Source organism: Dunckerocampus dactyliophorus, chromosome 7, assembly GCF_027744805.1.
Source record: "Dunckerocampus dactyliophorus isolate RoL2022-P2 chromosome 7, RoL_Ddac_1.1, whole genome shotgun sequence".
In the NCBI taxonomy this organism is placed as follows: Eukaryota; Metazoa; Chordata; class Actinopteri; order Syngnathiformes; family Syngnathidae; genus Dunckerocampus; species Dunckerocampus dactyliophorus.
Window position 1 is genome coordinate 7,408,561 of NC_072825.1, and position 18,877 is coordinate 7,427,437.

At 37.9% G+C, this 18,877-nt stretch overlaps 2 protein-coding genes across 2 annotated transcripts; one reads left to right on the plus strand and one right to left on the minus strand.

Moving 5' to 3' along the window:
- The first annotated feature begins 5,363 nt into the window (after positions 1 to 5,363).
- LOC129185637 (meprin A subunit beta-like) lies at positions 5,364 to 13,750 on the plus strand. Its single transcript, XM_054782964.1, has 12 exons — positions 5,364 to 5,479; positions 5,725 to 5,903; positions 6,022 to 6,234; positions 6,641 to 6,802; positions 6,886 to 7,116; positions 7,682 to 8,134; positions 9,439 to 9,612; positions 9,690 to 9,795; positions 9,857 to 9,883; positions 10,734 to 10,781; positions 10,861 to 10,905; positions 13,672 to 13,750. The coding sequence occupies exons 1-12, from the start codon at positions 5,364 to 5,366 to the stop codon at positions 13,748 to 13,750; spliced, it is 1,833 nt and encodes a 610-aa protein (XP_054638939.1).
- A 195-nt stretch (positions 13,751 to 13,945) lies between these two features.
- tomm40 (translocase of outer mitochondrial membrane 40 homolog (yeast)) lies at positions 13,946 to 18,017 on the minus strand. The gene is made up of 9 exons (XM_054782963.1): positions 17,924 to 18,017; positions 17,107 to 17,354; positions 16,599 to 16,759; positions 16,419 to 16,520; positions 16,239 to 16,344; positions 16,033 to 16,155; positions 14,763 to 14,839; positions 14,581 to 14,683; positions 13,946 to 14,505 (listed from the first exon to the last, which is right to left on the minus strand). The coding sequence occupies exons 2-9, from the start codon at positions 17,333 to 17,335 to the stop codon at positions 14,366 to 14,368; spliced, it is 1,041 nt and encodes a 346-aa protein (XP_054638938.1). The 5' UTR covers positions 17,336 to 17,354; positions 17,924 to 18,017; the 3' UTR covers positions 13,946 to 14,365.
- Positions 18,018 to 18,877: the final 860 nt, after the last annotated feature.

Here is an 18,877-nt window from a genome sequence, read left to right on the forward strand (position 1 = left end):
AGACAAATAGTAAATTCTTTTTTTCTTCTATGCTGACAGACGTCCAGACGGGACTATTGTGGCAAAAAACAGTAACCCCACACAGACAGACAACATCCATCATCGTCTGCTGTTGTGCTCATTTCAGCGTCTTTTTGTGCAGTGGTCATAATGGACGTTATGTAACCAGAAATACACTTGATGTTGACCCCAGATTAGACGCTTGTGACGAGTGTGCTAAAGGTTCTTTACGCTTTTATGTTCCATTTGATTTCCTTCGCCACATTGAACACAAATTTAAAGTTGTGCCGTGATGTGAGCATCATCAGAGGATGAACTCCCTTTTGCTTTTTGTGGCTTTTTTTTGAGACACGTAAGAAGGTGCAGACTCAAGAGAAGATGAACATGAAAAGACAAGAGGTGGACACAAAGCAGCTCTGCCATTGCTGCTCTAATGGTTTAAAGCAGGGGTGTCCAAACTTTTACCACCAAGGGCCACATACAAAAAAATGACAGGAAAGGGCCGCTTTGATAGCAGGACATATTAGAAACGTAGTTCCGGTTAGTTAGTGGGGCCACTTAAGTCAAAAGATTGGCTTCACAGCCATCTTCACCACGTAAAAAACAATGGACAAGCGAGAGCGCGCAGTGATACAACAAAAGAAAGTAACACTGCCCGATTGTGAGGTCGGATTTTTTCTAGGAGGCATTTTTGTCAAGCAAATATATATATAAATCCATCAATCCATTTTCTATACCACTTCATCCTCATTAGGGTCGCAGGGGCATGCTGGAGCCTATATATATATACAGTCAAACTTGTCTATAGCGGCCACTAGAGGGAGTCTGCAAAAGTGGCCGCTATAGACAGGTGGCCTCTATAGACAGGTTGGCGTCCAGTTTGAATGTTGACCAGTAGAGGGAAAAAAAAGAAAAAAAAAAGGGAAAAAATAATAATAATGTTGACCAGTAGATGGCACTGCGGACTGCTGATAAAAGTTGTACAGCACTACTAGGCTTGTTATTATCATGGTTCATGATTTTAATCCTGAACATGCATGAGTCAAACAGTAGCACATCACATAGTAAAATTCACAATTTTGCATGTCCAAAAAGGAGTAGGAAGAAGCAAAGCTTATTTAATCCTACCCCTCATCAGTTTCACATCAGTGAAATTCATTGTTATTGTTTATCGATACAACTACAACTACAAAAATCCAAACTATCCCTTTCAGGTACGGTGGATGCATTTGCTCCTTCATGTTTACGGCAAATGCAGTTCAATGCGATTGATGCACCTGGCAACCATGTTGGTAAGCTTGCGATGATTTAAAATGACTTACATTTATCAAGTTTTTAAATGTGCTCGTGCTAGCGGTAGTGTTGTTTGTGTAGACTGGGAAATTGCCCACCTTGTTTATATATGCGTTGAAGTCTGATGAAAGCATAATTTAGCACAATGAAAGAAACACATGTGGAAAAAAGGAAGGGTTTGGCTGGTATTTGTTGCCTTTGTACTTTACAATGTTACACTACAATGGCAGCCATCACCTTCACCTGGCTTAGCAATCATCACCATTATCTCTGCAGCAGCCTCATCAAGCAAACCCTTGTAGGACTTACATAACGCAAGTCAGGATTTAGAGCCTGATAATCACTCTTTTTCTGCATCTTTTATAACTCTAGGCTGTATGAAGGTGAATACTTATCAAATTTAAGCATATCTGGAGATATTTATGCAATGATGGAGAGTATGGCCTACGTTGATCGACAACCATCTCAAAGTGTGCAGAACGATTAGGCAGCTTCTTTTCCTCAGTCAAAGTACGGTTAGAGTTAGTTTAAGGGTGGGGTTAGGATTAGAGTTTGAGTTAGAGTAGGTTTGGGGTTTAGTGTTCAGGGTATGATTAGGGTTAAGATTACACTGCAAAAATTGAATTTCAAGAAAGTAAAAAATGTTCAACCATTTTTTTTTCTAAAAACAAAAAATATTATTTCAAAAATGAGTTCCTTTTTCTAATAACAAGCTAAAAACATTATTTCGATTATTCTTCAACAACAGATTAATATATACAGTCATGGAAATTAGACCACCTTTCTTCAGTTTCTTGTTCATTTTAATGCCTGATACAACTAAAGGTACCTTTGTTTGGACAAAAAGAACAATGACAACAAAATTGCTCATTTTTTGGCAGTACAATGCTATAGCTATTCATTTAAGAACTTCAGTGATTTTGGTTATTATCAAGAAAACCAAGGAAGTTGCTAAATATCAGCTCTTAAATTAAACTCTTATAAGCTATATTTGTTATCATCATTATATTTGTCCTAACAAATGTACCTTTAGTTGTACCAAACATTAAAATGGATCAATAAACTGAAGAAACAAGGGTGGTCTAATTGTATTTGTTTTAAATTAAGAATAAAACAGGTTTCTAAACTTTTTATTTTTGAGAATGGACTCACACACAGAAAATATATGTACACTGCAAAAACTACATTTCAAGAAAGTAAAAAAAGTCCCATTTCTTAAATATTTGCTGATTTCGGGCCAATGGGAAGGCTGCACAGCAAATTTCATAGAGCGTACCAAGATTTATTATATTAAATCTAGTCATAAAATCTGTGTAAATGTGTAAATTTATTCAACTTGATTCAAGAAAATATTACTCTCTATTTATCTAGTTTATAAATCTAAAAACTAGTGAATTTACATTCAAATCATGCCAAAAAAGAATTCTGATAGTGTTTGTGACAATAGGTTTTCCTAAATTTAGTGAATTTTAGGTACAATCACACTTTTTTCTTTTTAAATAAAGAAGTTCCATCCATATAATTTGCTTCATGCTTGTTGAAAAGCTCAGACCAGCGAAGAAACAACCAACATGACAAGAAGAGATGTTAACTGTCCGGTGGATGAGTGGATAGCATATTGGCCTCACAATAGATAACCCATGTTCAAATCTCTGTCCGAACACCTCTGTGTGGAACGCGCACACTCCCCCCATGGGTATTCTCTTCCCCGTAGTTATGAATGGTTGTTTGTCTATAGGAAATTCTAAGAATACTCCTCCATCTAGAATGTGCTTAAATCTACCCTCAAAAAAGCTAATTTTATCTCAATTTACAAATCTTATAAGAGCATCTGGCATACTTCTTACCTTGTAATAAGAACATTTTTACTTAAATGTAGCTATCTGACTAAGAACAACTTGCTTCTTTTCGGACTCATTGTATTCCTAACAGTCACAAGAAAAATATTCGACTTATAAGAATTCTAGCCAAGCAACTTTTACCCCATTGGCAGAATTTTTTGCTTGAAATAAGAAAAGTTGTCTCGTTGTAATATAATTTGGGCTTCTTTCAAGTGTGGCTGTTCGGGATTGGATAAAATCAAAATAACAATCTGATGTCTGTATTTTAATAAACACAAATTCCTGGCCACTACATGAAGAAATACAATATTTTGTTTCCCGTGATGGTTGTTTTGTTTCCCAATTTTGTCCACAGTCACAGGTTTACACATACGATACTTAACCACAAAGATCTTTATTACCATAAACAAAACAATGAACACAATATTTCCCAAATCTTGACAAGTGCATTGATGGAAAAGTCTGTTTGAGCCATCTCGATACTGACACTTTTGCTTTTTAAACTTGTATCGATACTTTCTGTTGTGGTCACGGATCATTTAAGTTGGATAGGTGATGTCTACATGTGAGTTTGGAATGTTTTGGACATTGTGTGCCTTTCAACAGGTGCATATGACAAAAGATGTAATGATGCAGGGAGCATTACAGGAGGCCTTATAAGTTCTCCTCCAGTCCGTTTGGACAATCAAGAAAGCAGAGGTGATTGAGGTAAGGTGGCAGATAATTATAACAAACTGCATCACATTAAATGATGAATGTACTTTAGTGCAGATCAATGAGTTCTCGTGAGTTTGTTTAATTTAGACTTCTAAAGATGAAAGGCTTCATTTTCCTACTGGTGAACATGGTCGTTTCAACAGGCTCGCCTGTACTCACAGTAAGATTTTGTGCTACTTTATTCCAATAGAATGACACAGTTACATTTAATTGCCTCTGATACATTACAAAAATTGACTTTGAACAGATTCCATCAATGATCGTGGGTAAGTAATATTGTTTTTATTTCTAAAGTTATATTTCTTTACCTATATTTTGAGTGCAGTTATTTCATAAATTACCTAGGGATTTGTATGTACATATATATATATACAGTATATATCTTATTTTTGTTTTAAAATAAATGTCGCATTCATCTATTTATTTACATAAAATGAAGTGATTTTTAAAAAAAAATTGTAAGTTGTTCATCTCTTAATGTTTTTTTTTGTTAACATTATTAAATCTGAACATATACTGTAAATATTTACACCGTTATGGGAAAAAATGATTAGACCACCATTGTTTCTTCAGTTTATTGATCCATTTTAATGTTTGGTACAACTAAAGTTACATTTGTTAGGACAAATATAATGATGATAACAAATATAGCTTATAAGAGTTTAATTTAAGAGCTGATATCTAGCAACATCCTTGGTTTTCTTGATGATAACCAATATCACTTAAGTTCTTACATGAATAGCTATAGCATTGCACTGCAAAAAATGTAACTCTTATGAGCTATTTTTGTTGTTATTGTTATATTTGTCCAAACAAAGGTACCTTTAGTTGTATCAGGCATTAAAATGAACAAGAAACTGAAGACACAATTGTGGTCTAATCATTTTTTCCATGACTGTATATACAGATCACACACTTGAATATATATATAAATACACACACACACACACGCCACTATCTGTATATGTGGTTTTTAGTTTTCAAATATATTTGCTAATATGTGTGCTTTAATCAAATCTCATCTTGTGTATTTTTTTGTAGAAATGGGTGAAGAGAAAGACATTACGGAAGCAAACAAGGGTAAAGTTGACATTTTCAACGCTCAGTTTAACCCAGAAACCATCTTCCAACCAAACATTAAATATTGACATTTATCCTATTTTCCTTAGACTTACAGAATGATGACATTGTGGTGAGTTTATCATTTAGCAATTTTTTACGATCATTTTCTCAATTGTTGTGTCCTCTTGTTATTGCTGTTGGCCACAGCAAATACAAAGGAGTGCTATTAATTCTGAGAGTCGGTTGTGGACTTCTCCAGTCCCTTATGTTCTGGATAAAGGCCTTGGTAAATATTGTTTTCTCTTTAAATTACCCACAACAGATACCATGTGACAAAACTATGTAAACAGTCCTCCACACAGCAAAAATATTACAATTCTTTAACTACAAAATGCAATTTAATAGTTTAACTTTTTTGGTTGTTTTTTGGGTTGGTTTTTTTTGGAAGATATGAATGCCAAAGGAGTCACCCTTCGAGCTTTTGAGCAGTTCAGGCTCAAGTCATGCATTGACTTCAAGCCCAGGGATTCTGAGAAATACTACATTTCTGTGAAAAAACTCATTGGGTAAGATTTCTCTGTATGTTCTTCATGTTTATTACTATTTCTCATTGATGAAATGCACCTGTTACAACAAACGCATAAAATATGATTTGCCTCTTTGCTGTTTATTTTTCAGTCCCCTTTTTAATAGTAAAATTGTATTTACTGTATATTGTTACAATGCTAATAACTTGCAGCTGTATTTTAATACACCATACGGACTTGCCATAAATGCATCAACATGATATTGCCCCTTCCTGACCTTGTAGCTGTTACTCGTATGTGGGGCGGATAGCGGCCAATGGACAGGACCTCTCCATCGGACAATACTGTGATGGAATTTCCACGGTGGAACATGAGTTTCTTCACGCCCTTGGATTTTACCACGAACAAGGAAGAGAGGACCGAGACCACTATGTGACCATTGCATTTGAAAACATCCAAAAAGGTTCCACTTTTTTAAAAATCAGATTTCTTCTAAAAAATACTGTATGAAATGGACACCCTGAGAAGACGGTAAATGGTGATAACGATATAATAAGTAAGGCTTTATGTATCTAACACAGGTTATGAGAACAATTTCCAAAAAGAGAAGAACAGCATCACCCAGGGAGTCCCTTATGACTACTGGTCCGTGATGCATTATGGGAAAAATGCATTCAGTAATGGAAACGGCTCAACAATTATCACCAACGACCCCACCTTCCAGGATGTGATCGGCCAACGACTGGAGATGAGTCACAGGGATGTGCAGGAGCTAAACATGCTCTACAAGTGCAGTACGTAGCTAACTTTAGCTATTGTTGGAGATTAAATTCTCCACAACCTCCTGAAGGTCAAAGGACCACTTTGAAAAATTAATTAAGCCAATTTCACCTCCCCCTTGCGTGTTGTTTAACATTCAACATTAATAAGCGGGATATTTTCGTAGTTAGAGCATAGAAAACCCGTATACTGGTTTTAATATTATTAGAGCGCTGTGAACATGAAATAATACCCCAAAACTCACATTTACATCTCCTATTATTCTTTGCTTACATCACATCGCGCAGGCTAGGGGATCTCTGCAGGGACACTACAGACTGCAAAATGCAAAATTGCCGTTGATGTCACACAACTAATTTATTGATACAAAATCTGACCACCTGTCCTTAACCTCACCTGTGTGTGCACTCACCTCCACAGACTCCAGCATTTCCTTCTTGATGTACTGTGGCTTTGTGGATGGCGCCATGTGTGAGATGACTAAGTGCTCTCAGAGTGGACTCAAAGGCTGGCAAATGATGTCCCAGGTTGCCGGCGGTCCCAGCTCTGACCACACCGGTCTGCCCAGTGGTGGGTCACACTGTAAGACCAAAATAAAGCTAAAAAATAGTTTACAGTGAAATGCACTCACCTGTATTGGCTCTCATTAAATGATAATGTTGTAGGTATGCAGCCAGGTTACTTCATGCATGCCAGCACGGCGTCAGGCAAGGAAGGGGACTCTGCTTGGCTGGAGACCCGCAGGGTAAGACCCAGCAGGGAATGTCACATCCAGTGCCTCCAGTTTTATTACCACCACACTGGGAGTCAGTCGGACCAGCTGAACATTTGGATGAGGGAGTTCGACCATGAGGACGATGTGACAGGACGTCTCAGCCTGGTGGGACAGATCACTGGTAAGAAATACAGATGAAAATAACATTACATTTACATCATAAATCATCAGTAAACCAAAAATCATGCACGGTATCTCCAATTGTTACATTATTTAAAAAAATGTTTTATGGGATAAAATAATTATATTTCATATTTTTTCTCTCAAATTTGGATTTGTGGGATTCAAGCCCAAAACACAATGACATTTTTTTAACCTCACACAATTTAGAGATACCTGCTTTATTTGCCAATATCAATATTTACAATGATTTCATAATTCAAGTTTGAGAAAAAAGTGAAGTAAATTTTGTGAAACATAAATATATTCAGGATTTACAAACATATTTTTGTTAAAATAATTTGAATAATTATAATTGTGTGTGCAACACAATATGTACTTACTTATAGAGAGCTGTACTGCCCTACAAAGTTTAGGAAGGACAAACTAAGACATACTTAAAGAAGGAAACTACTCCCAAAACGGCACAATAAGGATTATGGGACACAATACTTAGCAGTTTGTTTTGAATGGAACTGGTACTCTGGATTATACATAAAACATAAATATGAAACTTCTGCCCCCAGGTACCACAACATCTCATTGGCAGATCCAACATGTCTCCCTGAACGGCAACAAGCATTTCCAGGTGGAGTTTCAAGTCCGGAAAGGTGCAGGGAAATCTGGAGGCGGCTTCTCCCTCGATGACATCAACCTGTCAGAGACAGAGTGCCCTCATGTGACGCTGCAGATCAATGACATGGAGAAGCTTCTCAGCAGCAGCTTGTTTGGAACCACCATATACAGCCCCAGGCAGTACTCAAGTGGGGGCTACTCTTACCGCATAGGAACCTCACTCTATAAAACATACATCGGGGTGTTTATGCAGCTCTTGAACGGAACTCGTGACGACAAGCTGGAGTGGCCTTGCCCCCATCGACAGATGACGGCCCAAATGATCGATCAGAACCCCGAAATCCAGCTGCAAATGTCAAAGCAGAGAAGCCTGACCTCTGACCCGAACATGACGTATCCGAATGGTGAGTTCCAAAAACATAAGACTAGGGTAGTTCACGTCAGTAGACCTATGCCAAGGCCCAACAGCTCTAAACGCTCCACAGTGGATCACCGCTATTCACGTGGGTTACTTTCAAAGACCCAACCCTCCCATTATATGCCTCTCACGGTTATTAAAGGTATTTTAAAATTCTGTTTTCCATATTTATTAAACACTCTGAGTGGAATTTGCATGTTCTCCCCGTGAATGTGTGGGTTTCCTCCCACACGTGCAAAAACATACATGTTAGGTTAATCGGTGACTGTAAAAATTGCCCATAGGTATGAATGTGAGTGTGAAAGGTGGTTTGTCTATATGTGCCCTGTGATTGGCTGGCGACCAGTCCAGGGTGTACCCTGGCTCTCGGCCAAAGTCAGCTGGGATAGGCTCCAACATACCCCCGCGACCCTAGTGAGGATGAAGCCGCAGAGAAAATAAATGAATATTTAAGAAACAATTACAGGCACATACTATACTGTATTGTATTTACACAGGGTGGAGTTATACAACAAAACGTCTTAAAGCATCTTCCTGCTGCAAAATGTGAATTGACTTGTGAGACGCTCCCTGCAGATGATGCCATCAAGCCACTTTCAATTTAAGTTACCATAATACAACCTGTATTACTTAAAATTTAAGATTAAAGAAAAATTTAAGAAAAAAAAGAGTAAAGAAATCAGTGACTGTGGGGGATCAGATGCCAAACTGAAAACATGCGGGGGATTGTATCCGATGCTGTTCCATTCCATTCCTGTAGGTGGCAGTCATAGTATATGGGAAGCTTCTTTCACAGTAGCTCTCTCTGCTGAATGTCATGGCTAACTGTTCCATTTGGCCCCAATGTCAGTAGCCTGTTAAAAAACAAAACAAAACAAATTTAACAATGTTTTTCATAATTACACTAAACAACTACCTAGAATAGTACTTTCTAGTTTATCTAAGACTAATGAATGGATAGACCATTCATGTTAAAAAAAAAAAGAAAATCTGCACTTTTATCCAGATTTGCACCAAAGTTTAAGAGGTTCTTTTGCTGATTCATGTACCACTAACTAAATAATCTCTGATATAGAATAGTTTTTTAAAAAATCCACCAATGTATTTCACAAATTAGCCAGTAGCTAGTTTGTTAATAACAAACTAGCAAAAATATTAAAATATACTGTATATATTTGTCAAGACTCACACAAAAATAGGTGCACTGACTAGCTAGTAACGAGCTACTACAAAAATCAGCGCCAATAAATCAAGTACTTGCTCATAATTTCTCATATATTGTATGAACAGGCACATACGTTTGGGACAACCCCCATAAGAATGGCTTCACAGATGTCGATGAGAACAATAAGACAATCTTCGTCAGTCGGAAGCTCGGCTGGTCCTACTTTGCCACTTTGGAACAAATGAAGACCAGAGACTTCCTCAAGGGAGGAAGCGTCGTTTTGAGCTTCAGCTTCGAAGGCAGGCCAACGTCTTCTTTTTTGGAGTTCACTGTACTCTAAGTACCACTAATGCAAAAACAATCTTTTTTTTGTTAGACATTTCTCCTCTGGTGGGTGGACATTCTCTGCCATGTCCCAAAGTTGGACCAGTGGCCATCACACATCCTCCTAAGGACCAGGATGAAGCACCATGTTCTTCACGGTAGGTAGGGCATTGTTGGAGCGTACACTCACAGTTTCATGATGATAATGTTTTTCCACAGCATTGCAACCACCACCACCTCCACAAGGTATTTAAATTTCACACACGCACAATGATTCATTTGTTGCTACTATGACACAAAAATATTAAAAATAGAAATATTTTTTTCATGACATTATTCTCATAAAACTTTAGTACAATTATGAAATTTCACATACTATGGCCTTGTCATAAAATGCCAAAAATGGTAGCTTTGTCACTATATTACATTATTATTAAATTATATTTCTCTGTAAAAAAAACTAAAAAACTTTAAATTATAGTTTGTCTCACGACTTCAAGTAAATTTAAGAATTGTTTTGTTTTTATAATGACTTTGTTAAATTATGAATAATTACTGCCAATATGAATTTCTTGCCTTAATATATTACAATTTCATTCTGATTAAATTACTTTTCTCACAAAATAAAAACTTTCTTCTAAAACTTCCCCAAAATGAAATTTTTCCCCTCATATTACAACTTTTTTCCCTCCATAAAAATAACATAATATATATGGAATAACATTTTCTTGTAATACTATTGCTTTATTGTTGATAAATTATGGCTTTATCCACCTTTTTAATCAACTGTTTTCTAGTAGTAATGACTGGCATATTAAAAGGTTTTATCATAAGTGTATTATGTTTCTTTCATAATATTATTAAGCAAAATTAGGACATTTCTCTTATGACTTTCTTGTAAAATGACTTTTCCCCTGCAAAAATGACAACTATTTTCTTGTGAATTTTATTCTGTTAAATAACTTTTCTCAAAGTTTTCTTGTAAAATTACGACTTATTTGTGTAATATTGCTTTACTCTGATAAAATTATAACTTCATTCTTGTAAAATGACAATTTGTATCATATTCAAATAATTATAACGCTGTTTCATGCAGCGTTGCAACCACCACCACCCCACTTCCTGTCACCACAGATGACCCAAGGTATTTACAACACATTTACATAATATTGCATCATATTAGTATACATGCATACTTACATTACATGACTAATATTTTCCAGAGAACCCACAACCCTTCCTGTTCCTCTCTCCACAGACGACAAAAGGTACGGAGATGTCAATTTTACATGGCCTTTTCACAGCACCTTGTAGCTAACAGCAATACCATCTCTGAACTCCTAACACATTTAATAATGGAATTTACATGTAAAAGTGTTATTTAAACATCTATTACACGAAATGCAGAAAATATAAATAAATATATCAAGGAGTGCGTTTTTAATGCGCAAACTACACGTACAGAAGTGCTAGGCTCTCATTAGCAGCATGCTAACCTTTGCATCTTAGCTAATAATGGCATTTCAATTGGAATCTATTCCGATGGCCGTTGAAACCTCGTAAATTGCTGCCGACATTGCAATTTCCGTTCCCATTGAACCCAAGTCTCTGGTTGGTTGGTTGGTTGGTTTAATTTATTTCGAACACGCATATGTCCGAAAAGGAGTAGGAAGAAGCAGAGCTTATTTAATCCTACCCCCTCTTCAGAGCACATCAATTGCTAATGCATGTGTTTACATACAAACACGTGCATACACAAGTAGGCACATTTTTACATTTACAGTATACAGGTACACAAATTATAAAAAAAAAAAAAGTTTTTTTTTTCCCCCCTTTCTCCATTTTTTCCTCCTTCTCCTTCCCTTTTCCCTTTCTATTTATCCTGTCCTTTCTCTCCTGTTGATATCCACATCGTCTTTAGTGTTGCACTGCTAGTGACGCTGGGTTTGTATACAAGAGTTCCTTTTATTAATTATGTCGAGGTTGTGGAATGTAGTCCTTCTCTGTCTTGTAGGGTGTTTCCTCCATTATGCTTGTTATCATAGTAATATAATGTTTAATATGCATCCAGATCACTGATATCTTGGACAACAAGCACTCTTGCGACTCCTGGACTTCCTTTTAGTTTGATGTAGATTTTCCCGTTAGTGCTCCAAGTGTTTTGAATCTTTCCTTGCTTCCTCAGGTCTCGTGCTTTCTTGGCAATGTCGGAATTGCGTTTTGTGAGATGCTCATTCATGTAGACGTTGGTTCCTCTTAGCTTCTTTCCCTGTTTCAGCAGTGCAGTTTTGGATTCCCTGTTGGTGAACTTAATGATGACAGGTGTGGTGTTGTTCCGGCCATGGAGTGGGACGCAAGTGTCAATACTGTCGACATCCACCTCCTTCGAGTGTAGGAAGTTAGCAATCTGCTGCTTTATTGAAGGAACATCTCTTGACTTGGGTGTGATTTGGAGCCCTGTGAGGACCACATCATTCATTCGTGCCATCTGATCCATCTCGTCAATGAAGTTTTTAATTTGCTCCTTGATATTCTCCTTTGCTTCTTTCTCTTCCTCAAGGGTGGTGCAAAAGTCAGCATTATCCTTCAATAGTGCCTTGATTTCATCCTGTAGAATGTTGATATCATTGCATAATGCTCTATTTTCTTCCCTGGGGTCTTTAGCGTCCTTAAGATCAGTACATGAGGTGGCTTCCATATGGTTTATAGCCTCCTTGAGAACAGTGCGCAAGGCAGCGTTAACTTCCAATAAAGCCCTGATATCATCCTGCAGAGCCCTAACATCCTTGCAAAATGCTGTATTTTCTTTACGGTTTATCGCTTCCTGAAGAGCAGAGCGCAAGGCAGCATTGTCATTCAACAGTACCTTAATGTCGTCCTGCAGAGCCTTGAAATCTTCCACTGGGTATTTAACCTCCTTAAGAGCGGCACCCAGGTCTGCATTTTCATCTTGCAACTTCTTGACCTCTTTTCTTAGTTTTTTGATATACTTGTTCTGTGCTCTATTTTCTTCCATAATGTTTGTGATTGACTTACTCTGTACTCTATTTTCTGCCATAATGTTTGTGATACCATTCCTTATCACTGCATTTGAAGCTGAATGTTTCTCTGCCATTGAATGCAGTTTCTCAATTGCTTGCATTATTTGTGGTAGAGTGATCTCTCTACCCTCGAGGAACTCCTTGGAAGCCTTCTTAAACTCCAGGTATCCTGGAAAAAGGGCTTCTATTTTTATGTCCATGTCAGAGCCTGAATCATTTTCCTCTTCGAGTTCAGAGCCAGTATCATTTTCCTTTGTGTTTGACATTGTTGCTAAGCAACCTCTTTGAACTTCAGCAGTTCGCTAATTAGCTAGACTTGCTAGCAGGTATCAATACTTGTATCTGTATCTCTCGACTCTCCAATTTAAAGGAATTCAGATGGGGGATTCAGCCATCAGCGCTGATCCTGTGCTCATGAAGTGTTGTCAGGAAAGCACCAAAATAGTTAAAATTTCCAGTATCATCAACAGAGCTCCTGCCATACACGTCCTTCCCCGTCAAGGGGAAAAAAAAAAAAAAGTTCTAATCAACTAAATCAATGTATGTTCAGTTTAAACACTTTCACTCACCTGACATTTATGCAAGAACGATGACTGTTGATAAATGCCTCTGTCAGCTGAATTATCGATTAAGTTTTGACGACTCCCAATATCACACTGGTCTCTACTGGTAAGAGGACGTAACTGCAACAGCAGCACTACATTGAAAAACACTATAGGTAATAATACAGTGCTGTAAAAAAGTTGATTATTTTAAGAAAATCCAAACAATACTAATTTTGGAGAGAATCAGAACAGCTTGGTTAGTGGAAATAAAAATATTTCATTCTAGAGTGTGAGGGTGTACCAAATTAAGTGTCCCGCTGCTGTTACACTATCTACTACATACTGTATGTATCCAAATAATGATTTCATTGTATGTATGGAGGTAATAAACATACTTTTACATACATTAGAAAGTAATCTACTTGTATATATGTTTCTCCCACTGCAGCATTTTTGGCTTCTGTCCCGGCATGGCATCATCCCCGGCCCTCATCTTCTTGTTGATCCTGATGCTTGTAATGCATTGATGGGCAGTTGGCACAGTGAAATAAATGTATCTGAGAAAAGGACACCTACCTGCAATATGACAGCGTTTTGGTGGAGGAAGTCTTGATTTTTCATGCAATCTTACAAGCATTTTGCTCTTGCTAATCAGCCATCTTTGAGAGTCTTTACAATTCAAAGGCAACCACTCTGTGACCTACAAAGAGGAGTACACTGCATTAAAAAAGTAATCACATTTATTTCCATCCATCACATATGATCACCATATATTATGTCTAACCACTGTTTGATTTTCACATCACGTTCTCATGCATCGCCCCGATGCCTTTCCGACATACATCTCGCTAACCTCCTGTTTTTGTTTTTTCTTTTGTTGTTTTTTTTTTTTTTAAATACGCCATGAAGTAAAGACATTTGTGCTACACAATGTAGGCATGGCTCGGCCAGTCCTGGCTTCTTGGTGGTTGTCCTTGTCCCTCAGGTCTTCCCCCAGAAATCACAGTAGTAAAAGAGAGTCTCTGAACATAATGTTGGGAAAAACTCAGTCCAGGTTCCTGTGTGTCTTCTCCGTGCCTGTCCAAGCTGAGGCCCGCAAGCTGGCTCCTGGGGGAGGGGGGACAGGGCAGCCTTAAACCTCTCTAACCGATAGTGACACTGAAGCCACACTGGAACTTGTTCTTGCGGTGGTTGAGGAAAGCTCCCAGAGCCAGAGTGAGGGGCAGGGGTAGTAATTTCTTCTCCAGGGTGGCCCCCACCACCCAGTTGCTATCAACAGAACCTGGAGGAGGTACAAGAGGATGGGAAACCATATTTCTGCTGCATCGTTCACATAACTAGTTGCTACGCTACTTACCTTTAAACAGCAAGTTAGCTTTGGGCAGGTCCAGCTGGTAGCCCAAAGATGTTGTAGTGTCCTGCATCCTTGTGCTGGCTTCAAACTCTACTCCTACTTGCAACTGTATAGGATGCAAAACAAGTCAAACATCTTCCATATACGTAGTGTACGCAGCGTTGAGAACCGGTAAGCCAACCTACCTGATCGTTGGCTTTATGATAATAAGTAGCGTGGCATCCTGCTCCTCCCAGAGTCAGCGTGGCAATGTAATTGTTACCTGAGAACAATGGAAATAATCTACTTGCATATCATCTACAATATATATATATATTTTGTTAACATCATGAAAACAAAGCCAAACATCACAAAACTAGATACAACTTATACTTAGTGTGAAAGTATTTGCCCCCTTCCTGATTTGTTATTTTTATGGCATGTTTGTCACACTTAAATGTTTCAGATCAAACAACTTGAAATATTAGTCAATGACAACACAGCTGAACACAAAGTGCAGTTTTAAATCAAACATTTAAGTGTGATAAACGTGCAAAAAAATGAGAAATCAGGAAGGGGGCAAACATTTTCACACCACTGTATATGAATATGAACTTATTCTTCCAAATGATGACTTTAGACTGCTTGGAATATTATGACGTTTCTATAAAACTCTAATTTATCTCATAAAACAGCATTTTTTTCTATGTATGTTTTATGTATATTCTGGAAAATTACAACTTTCCTCATTGCTTAGTTTTCTTCTTTTATTGCCTTAAGGCTACAAGATTTCCCTCATAATATTGTGACCTTATTCAGTCGACATTTTTCTTGTAATTTAAACCATAATGATGGTGAAATTTAAACTTTTTTTTCCTCATAATAGAACGACTTTTACTTGGAAAATGCTGACTTTTCTGTAACAGGGTTTAAAATTTTATTATCATAAAAGTTTTTCCTCCATTCTTGTAAAATGCCAACTTTAGTCACTTTACTCACATTAAATTGCAACTTATTCTCAAAAATAACATTTCGGAAAAATCTAAATTTTTGTTGTAGTATTCCAACTTTATTTAATCCTAAAATAGAAGTTTTCTCTCATAATATACAACTTGTTTTTCTTTTAAAACTTACAGGGGGATAAAAGCTCTTTAACAACAACTTTATTGTAATAAAATAAAGTCTTTATTTTTGTAAAATGTAAATTTTACTCTGAAAAATCACGACTACTCACATAAAATGATTTTTTAAAAATATTACATAATTTAAACATTCTAATTTTATTCTCATTAAATGTCAATTTTCATATGAAAAATGAAAGCTTTTTCTTGTATTACATATATAAATTCATTTTAGTTTTGTTTGACCTAGTGAGGATAAGTGGCATAGAAAATGGACGGATAGTTTTGTTTGAATACTTCTTCATAAAAACACTTGCTGGGTGTGATGGAGTACTTTCGACAGGGTGTCATTTACCTGTGTACCTGCCCAAGAAGGAGGTAACTGTTCCTTCCTCGCCTGGTCTCTGGTGGTATACAAGCTCACCACCCAGAGCTAACGAAGGTGTAATAGACTGGAGATAGTGTGCCACGACAATGCCTGAAGAAAACAAAACGGGAAAGTTAGCTTTCAAGACAAGTAGCAGCAGCCCAAAAGGTATTCAAAGGACAAAAGAATCCAACCTGAGCCTACGAGTATATCAGGGTTCCCCAGCGTCACAGCGGAGGTGAAGTCAGCACCACGGTACTCCATGTCACACTGCCAGTTCACAAACTTATGCTGCTGAGTCTGGAAAACAAACAAACCAACCATAAGTGACTAAACTTGTTAAAACATTGTAAGACGCTGTATGTGTATATTACCTGGATGGCTATTTTGGAGCGGACGGCTGTGCTAAGCTGATGGATGATTTGAGCATTAAGGCTCCCCGTGTTATCCATATCACCCACCATGACAGGGAATGACTGAAGGGAGTAAAATGGAGTTCAGCTTGGGAAACAGTCATCTAAAAATTGCCACTAGCAGTCCAACAAAAAGGATACCTCTGCTGGTCCCGTCTGTTTAGTGCCTACGTAGGTGGACCCAAATCGATAGCCAGAGTCCCCCAGTGTGCTGAGGGTGATGGTATGGCTGACCTGGAAGTGGTTACTCAAGCCCTTGTTAACAACTAGCCGCACACCTTCCATCTGTATAGGAAAAACCTCTGAAACAGAACAGGATGAGGACTGTTTGAGGCTGGAGCAGATTAATTACATTTCCATTATTTCCACTGGAACAACTTGGAAGTCAATCTGCATCACAGAACGGATGGTGTAGATCTAATGAACAGGAATTAATTTGTTTTTACACTTGTATGAGCGTTTGTAACATTAAATATGGCATAAACCCACTGTAGAATGGGGACAGGTTGACCCTGGAACAGATTAGTTAGTTCCATGATTTCCTGTTCGAAATAGTTTTTAAATCAAAACAGATGGAAAATGCATCGTTTTCAAATGTAGAAGCACCACTGTAACTTGACAGTACTCACACAAATGAGGTGGTCTTTACCTTTACATTTGCGATGGCACTCTTCATACGTGCCCGGGTTCGGGAGTGGAGACTCTGTCGCGTCCGTGATCTGCAGCTCGGACGAAGATGATGACAACGACTGAGGGACCGAGGACACTGAGGGCATGGTGAACCCCGGGGGTACTGAAACCAACCCCGGGACCCCTTGACCGCCACCAGCCTTGGCCGGGGTGGGACTGGGGGAGGCGGCAGCCAGCACACTGCCCATACTCTGAGAATTTAACAGACTGAAAGATAAAAAGTCAGCAGAGGATAAATGGCTTGGTGTCACACAGTAGGCAGTATATACAACTAAAATCAAAGGAGTTAATCCTTTAAAAGCTTCATTAGAAATGTAAACGCGCTGGCATTCACTCTGCACACAATTCCTCAAAGGGCAGTTAGCTAAGGAAACATTAGCACAAGGGAGCTGGCTGTCCATGCAGTTAACAGTGTAGCGGCTTGGCTTAAGCTAAGGCCCAATTTTGTCAGTTACTTGCAAGTATAAGTGAACCACACTGGTAGACGTTCATACAATTTAATTTATAGGTTGTTACTGAAGTCCCACGTATTGGTATGGCCACGGGTTAACACCCACAATAACTAATTTAACCCCAAGCGGCTAACGCTAGTTAGCATTAGCAAACTAGCTAGCTAGCTAGCTACCTGGAAAGGAAGCCATGTGGAGTCCGACCGAGAGCCCTGCGCCTGAATTTACAATTACCGGCGATGCAGTCTACAATGGTTGTTCATTCAAAACAAGCAGCTATTATTTTTTACGAAGCTACAAGAGGAAATCCATGATTAATCTACTCACGGTAACGTCTTGGTTCCAGCAGGGGGAAAGGGGGGGGTCAGCACCGGTAAAGTTCACCACAAGCGTCTGTGTCCGGAGTTGTGACAAGTGCCCGCCCACTTCCTGTATTAGTGTCGCTGATTGGTTCTTTTCGAGCCTATTTCTAAGACCATTGGCTGAAAGCGCGTCAGGGGTCGGCCCACTTGTCTTGACGTCACAGCGTTGGGGGTCATTCGCTTATGGGTAGTTTCATTCAATCTTCGCTGAATGACATTCCAAGGGTACGTCTGGATTTTTTTTTTTTGGGGGGGGGGTTACTGCGCATTTAAATATAAAACAAATCTGTTAAACTTTATTGTATTTTAAGCAACACGTTTGACCTTACAAAATTTCTGATGTTAAACAGCAAGACAGGATCAATGAAGAGCAGTTGTCACCAACCTTTTTGAGACCAAGATCCCCAGTCTCGGCCATGAACCTGCACGAGATCGACCACCCCCCCAAACAAGCGGGATATATACATATATATATGTATACATATACATATATATGTATATATATATATATATACATATAAATATATATGTATATATATATATACATATATGTATATACTGTATATACATATATATATATATATATACATACATACGTATATACATATGTATATATGTATATATATACATATACATACACATATATGCATATATATATGTATATACTGTATATATACATATATATACATTAAATTAGTCTCAGAGATCACACAATAGTGCATTGGAAGTATGTTGGCCAAACTCTAGCCATGATGCTGGAATTTATGTCACAAATGCATTATAATAGGACTAAGTGGATTGCTGTATTTTTTTTTTAATCATTTTTGCTGTTTTTTAAATCTTATGTGTCTGCAGTGATGCAATGACAAATGAGCCACGGGCAGCAGATGGCCCCTGAGCTACACTTTGGGCACCCCTA

Excerpts from the sequence above, each read along its gene's own strand:
- LOC129185637 (XM_054782964.1), top strand. The coding sequence starts at position 5,364 with ATGAATGCCAAAGGAGTCACCCTTCGAGCTTTTGAGCAGTTCAGGCTC. Across the intron at positions 6,803-6,885 it reads GCCCAGTGGTGGGTCACACT|GTATGCAGCCAGGTTACTTC; the intron begins GTAAGACCAAAA and ends ATAATGTTGTAG. Across the intron at positions 7,117-7,681 it reads CCTGGTGGGACAGATCACTG|GTACCACAACATCTCATTGG; the intron begins GTAAGAAATACA and ends TTCTGCCCCCAG.
- tomm40 (XM_054782963.1), bottom strand. The coding sequence starts at position 17,335 with ATGGGCAGTGTGCTGGCTGCCGCCTCCCCCAGTCCCACCCCGGCCAAG. Across the intron at positions 16,345-16,418 it reads GCTCCAAAATAGCCATCCAG|ACTCAGCAGCATAAGTTTGT; the intron begins GTAATATACACA and ends TTTGTTTTCCAG. Across the intron at positions 14,840-16,032 it reads CTTCTTGGGCAGGTACACAG|GTAACAATTACATTGCCACG; the intron begins GTAAATGACACC and ends CATTGTTCTCAG.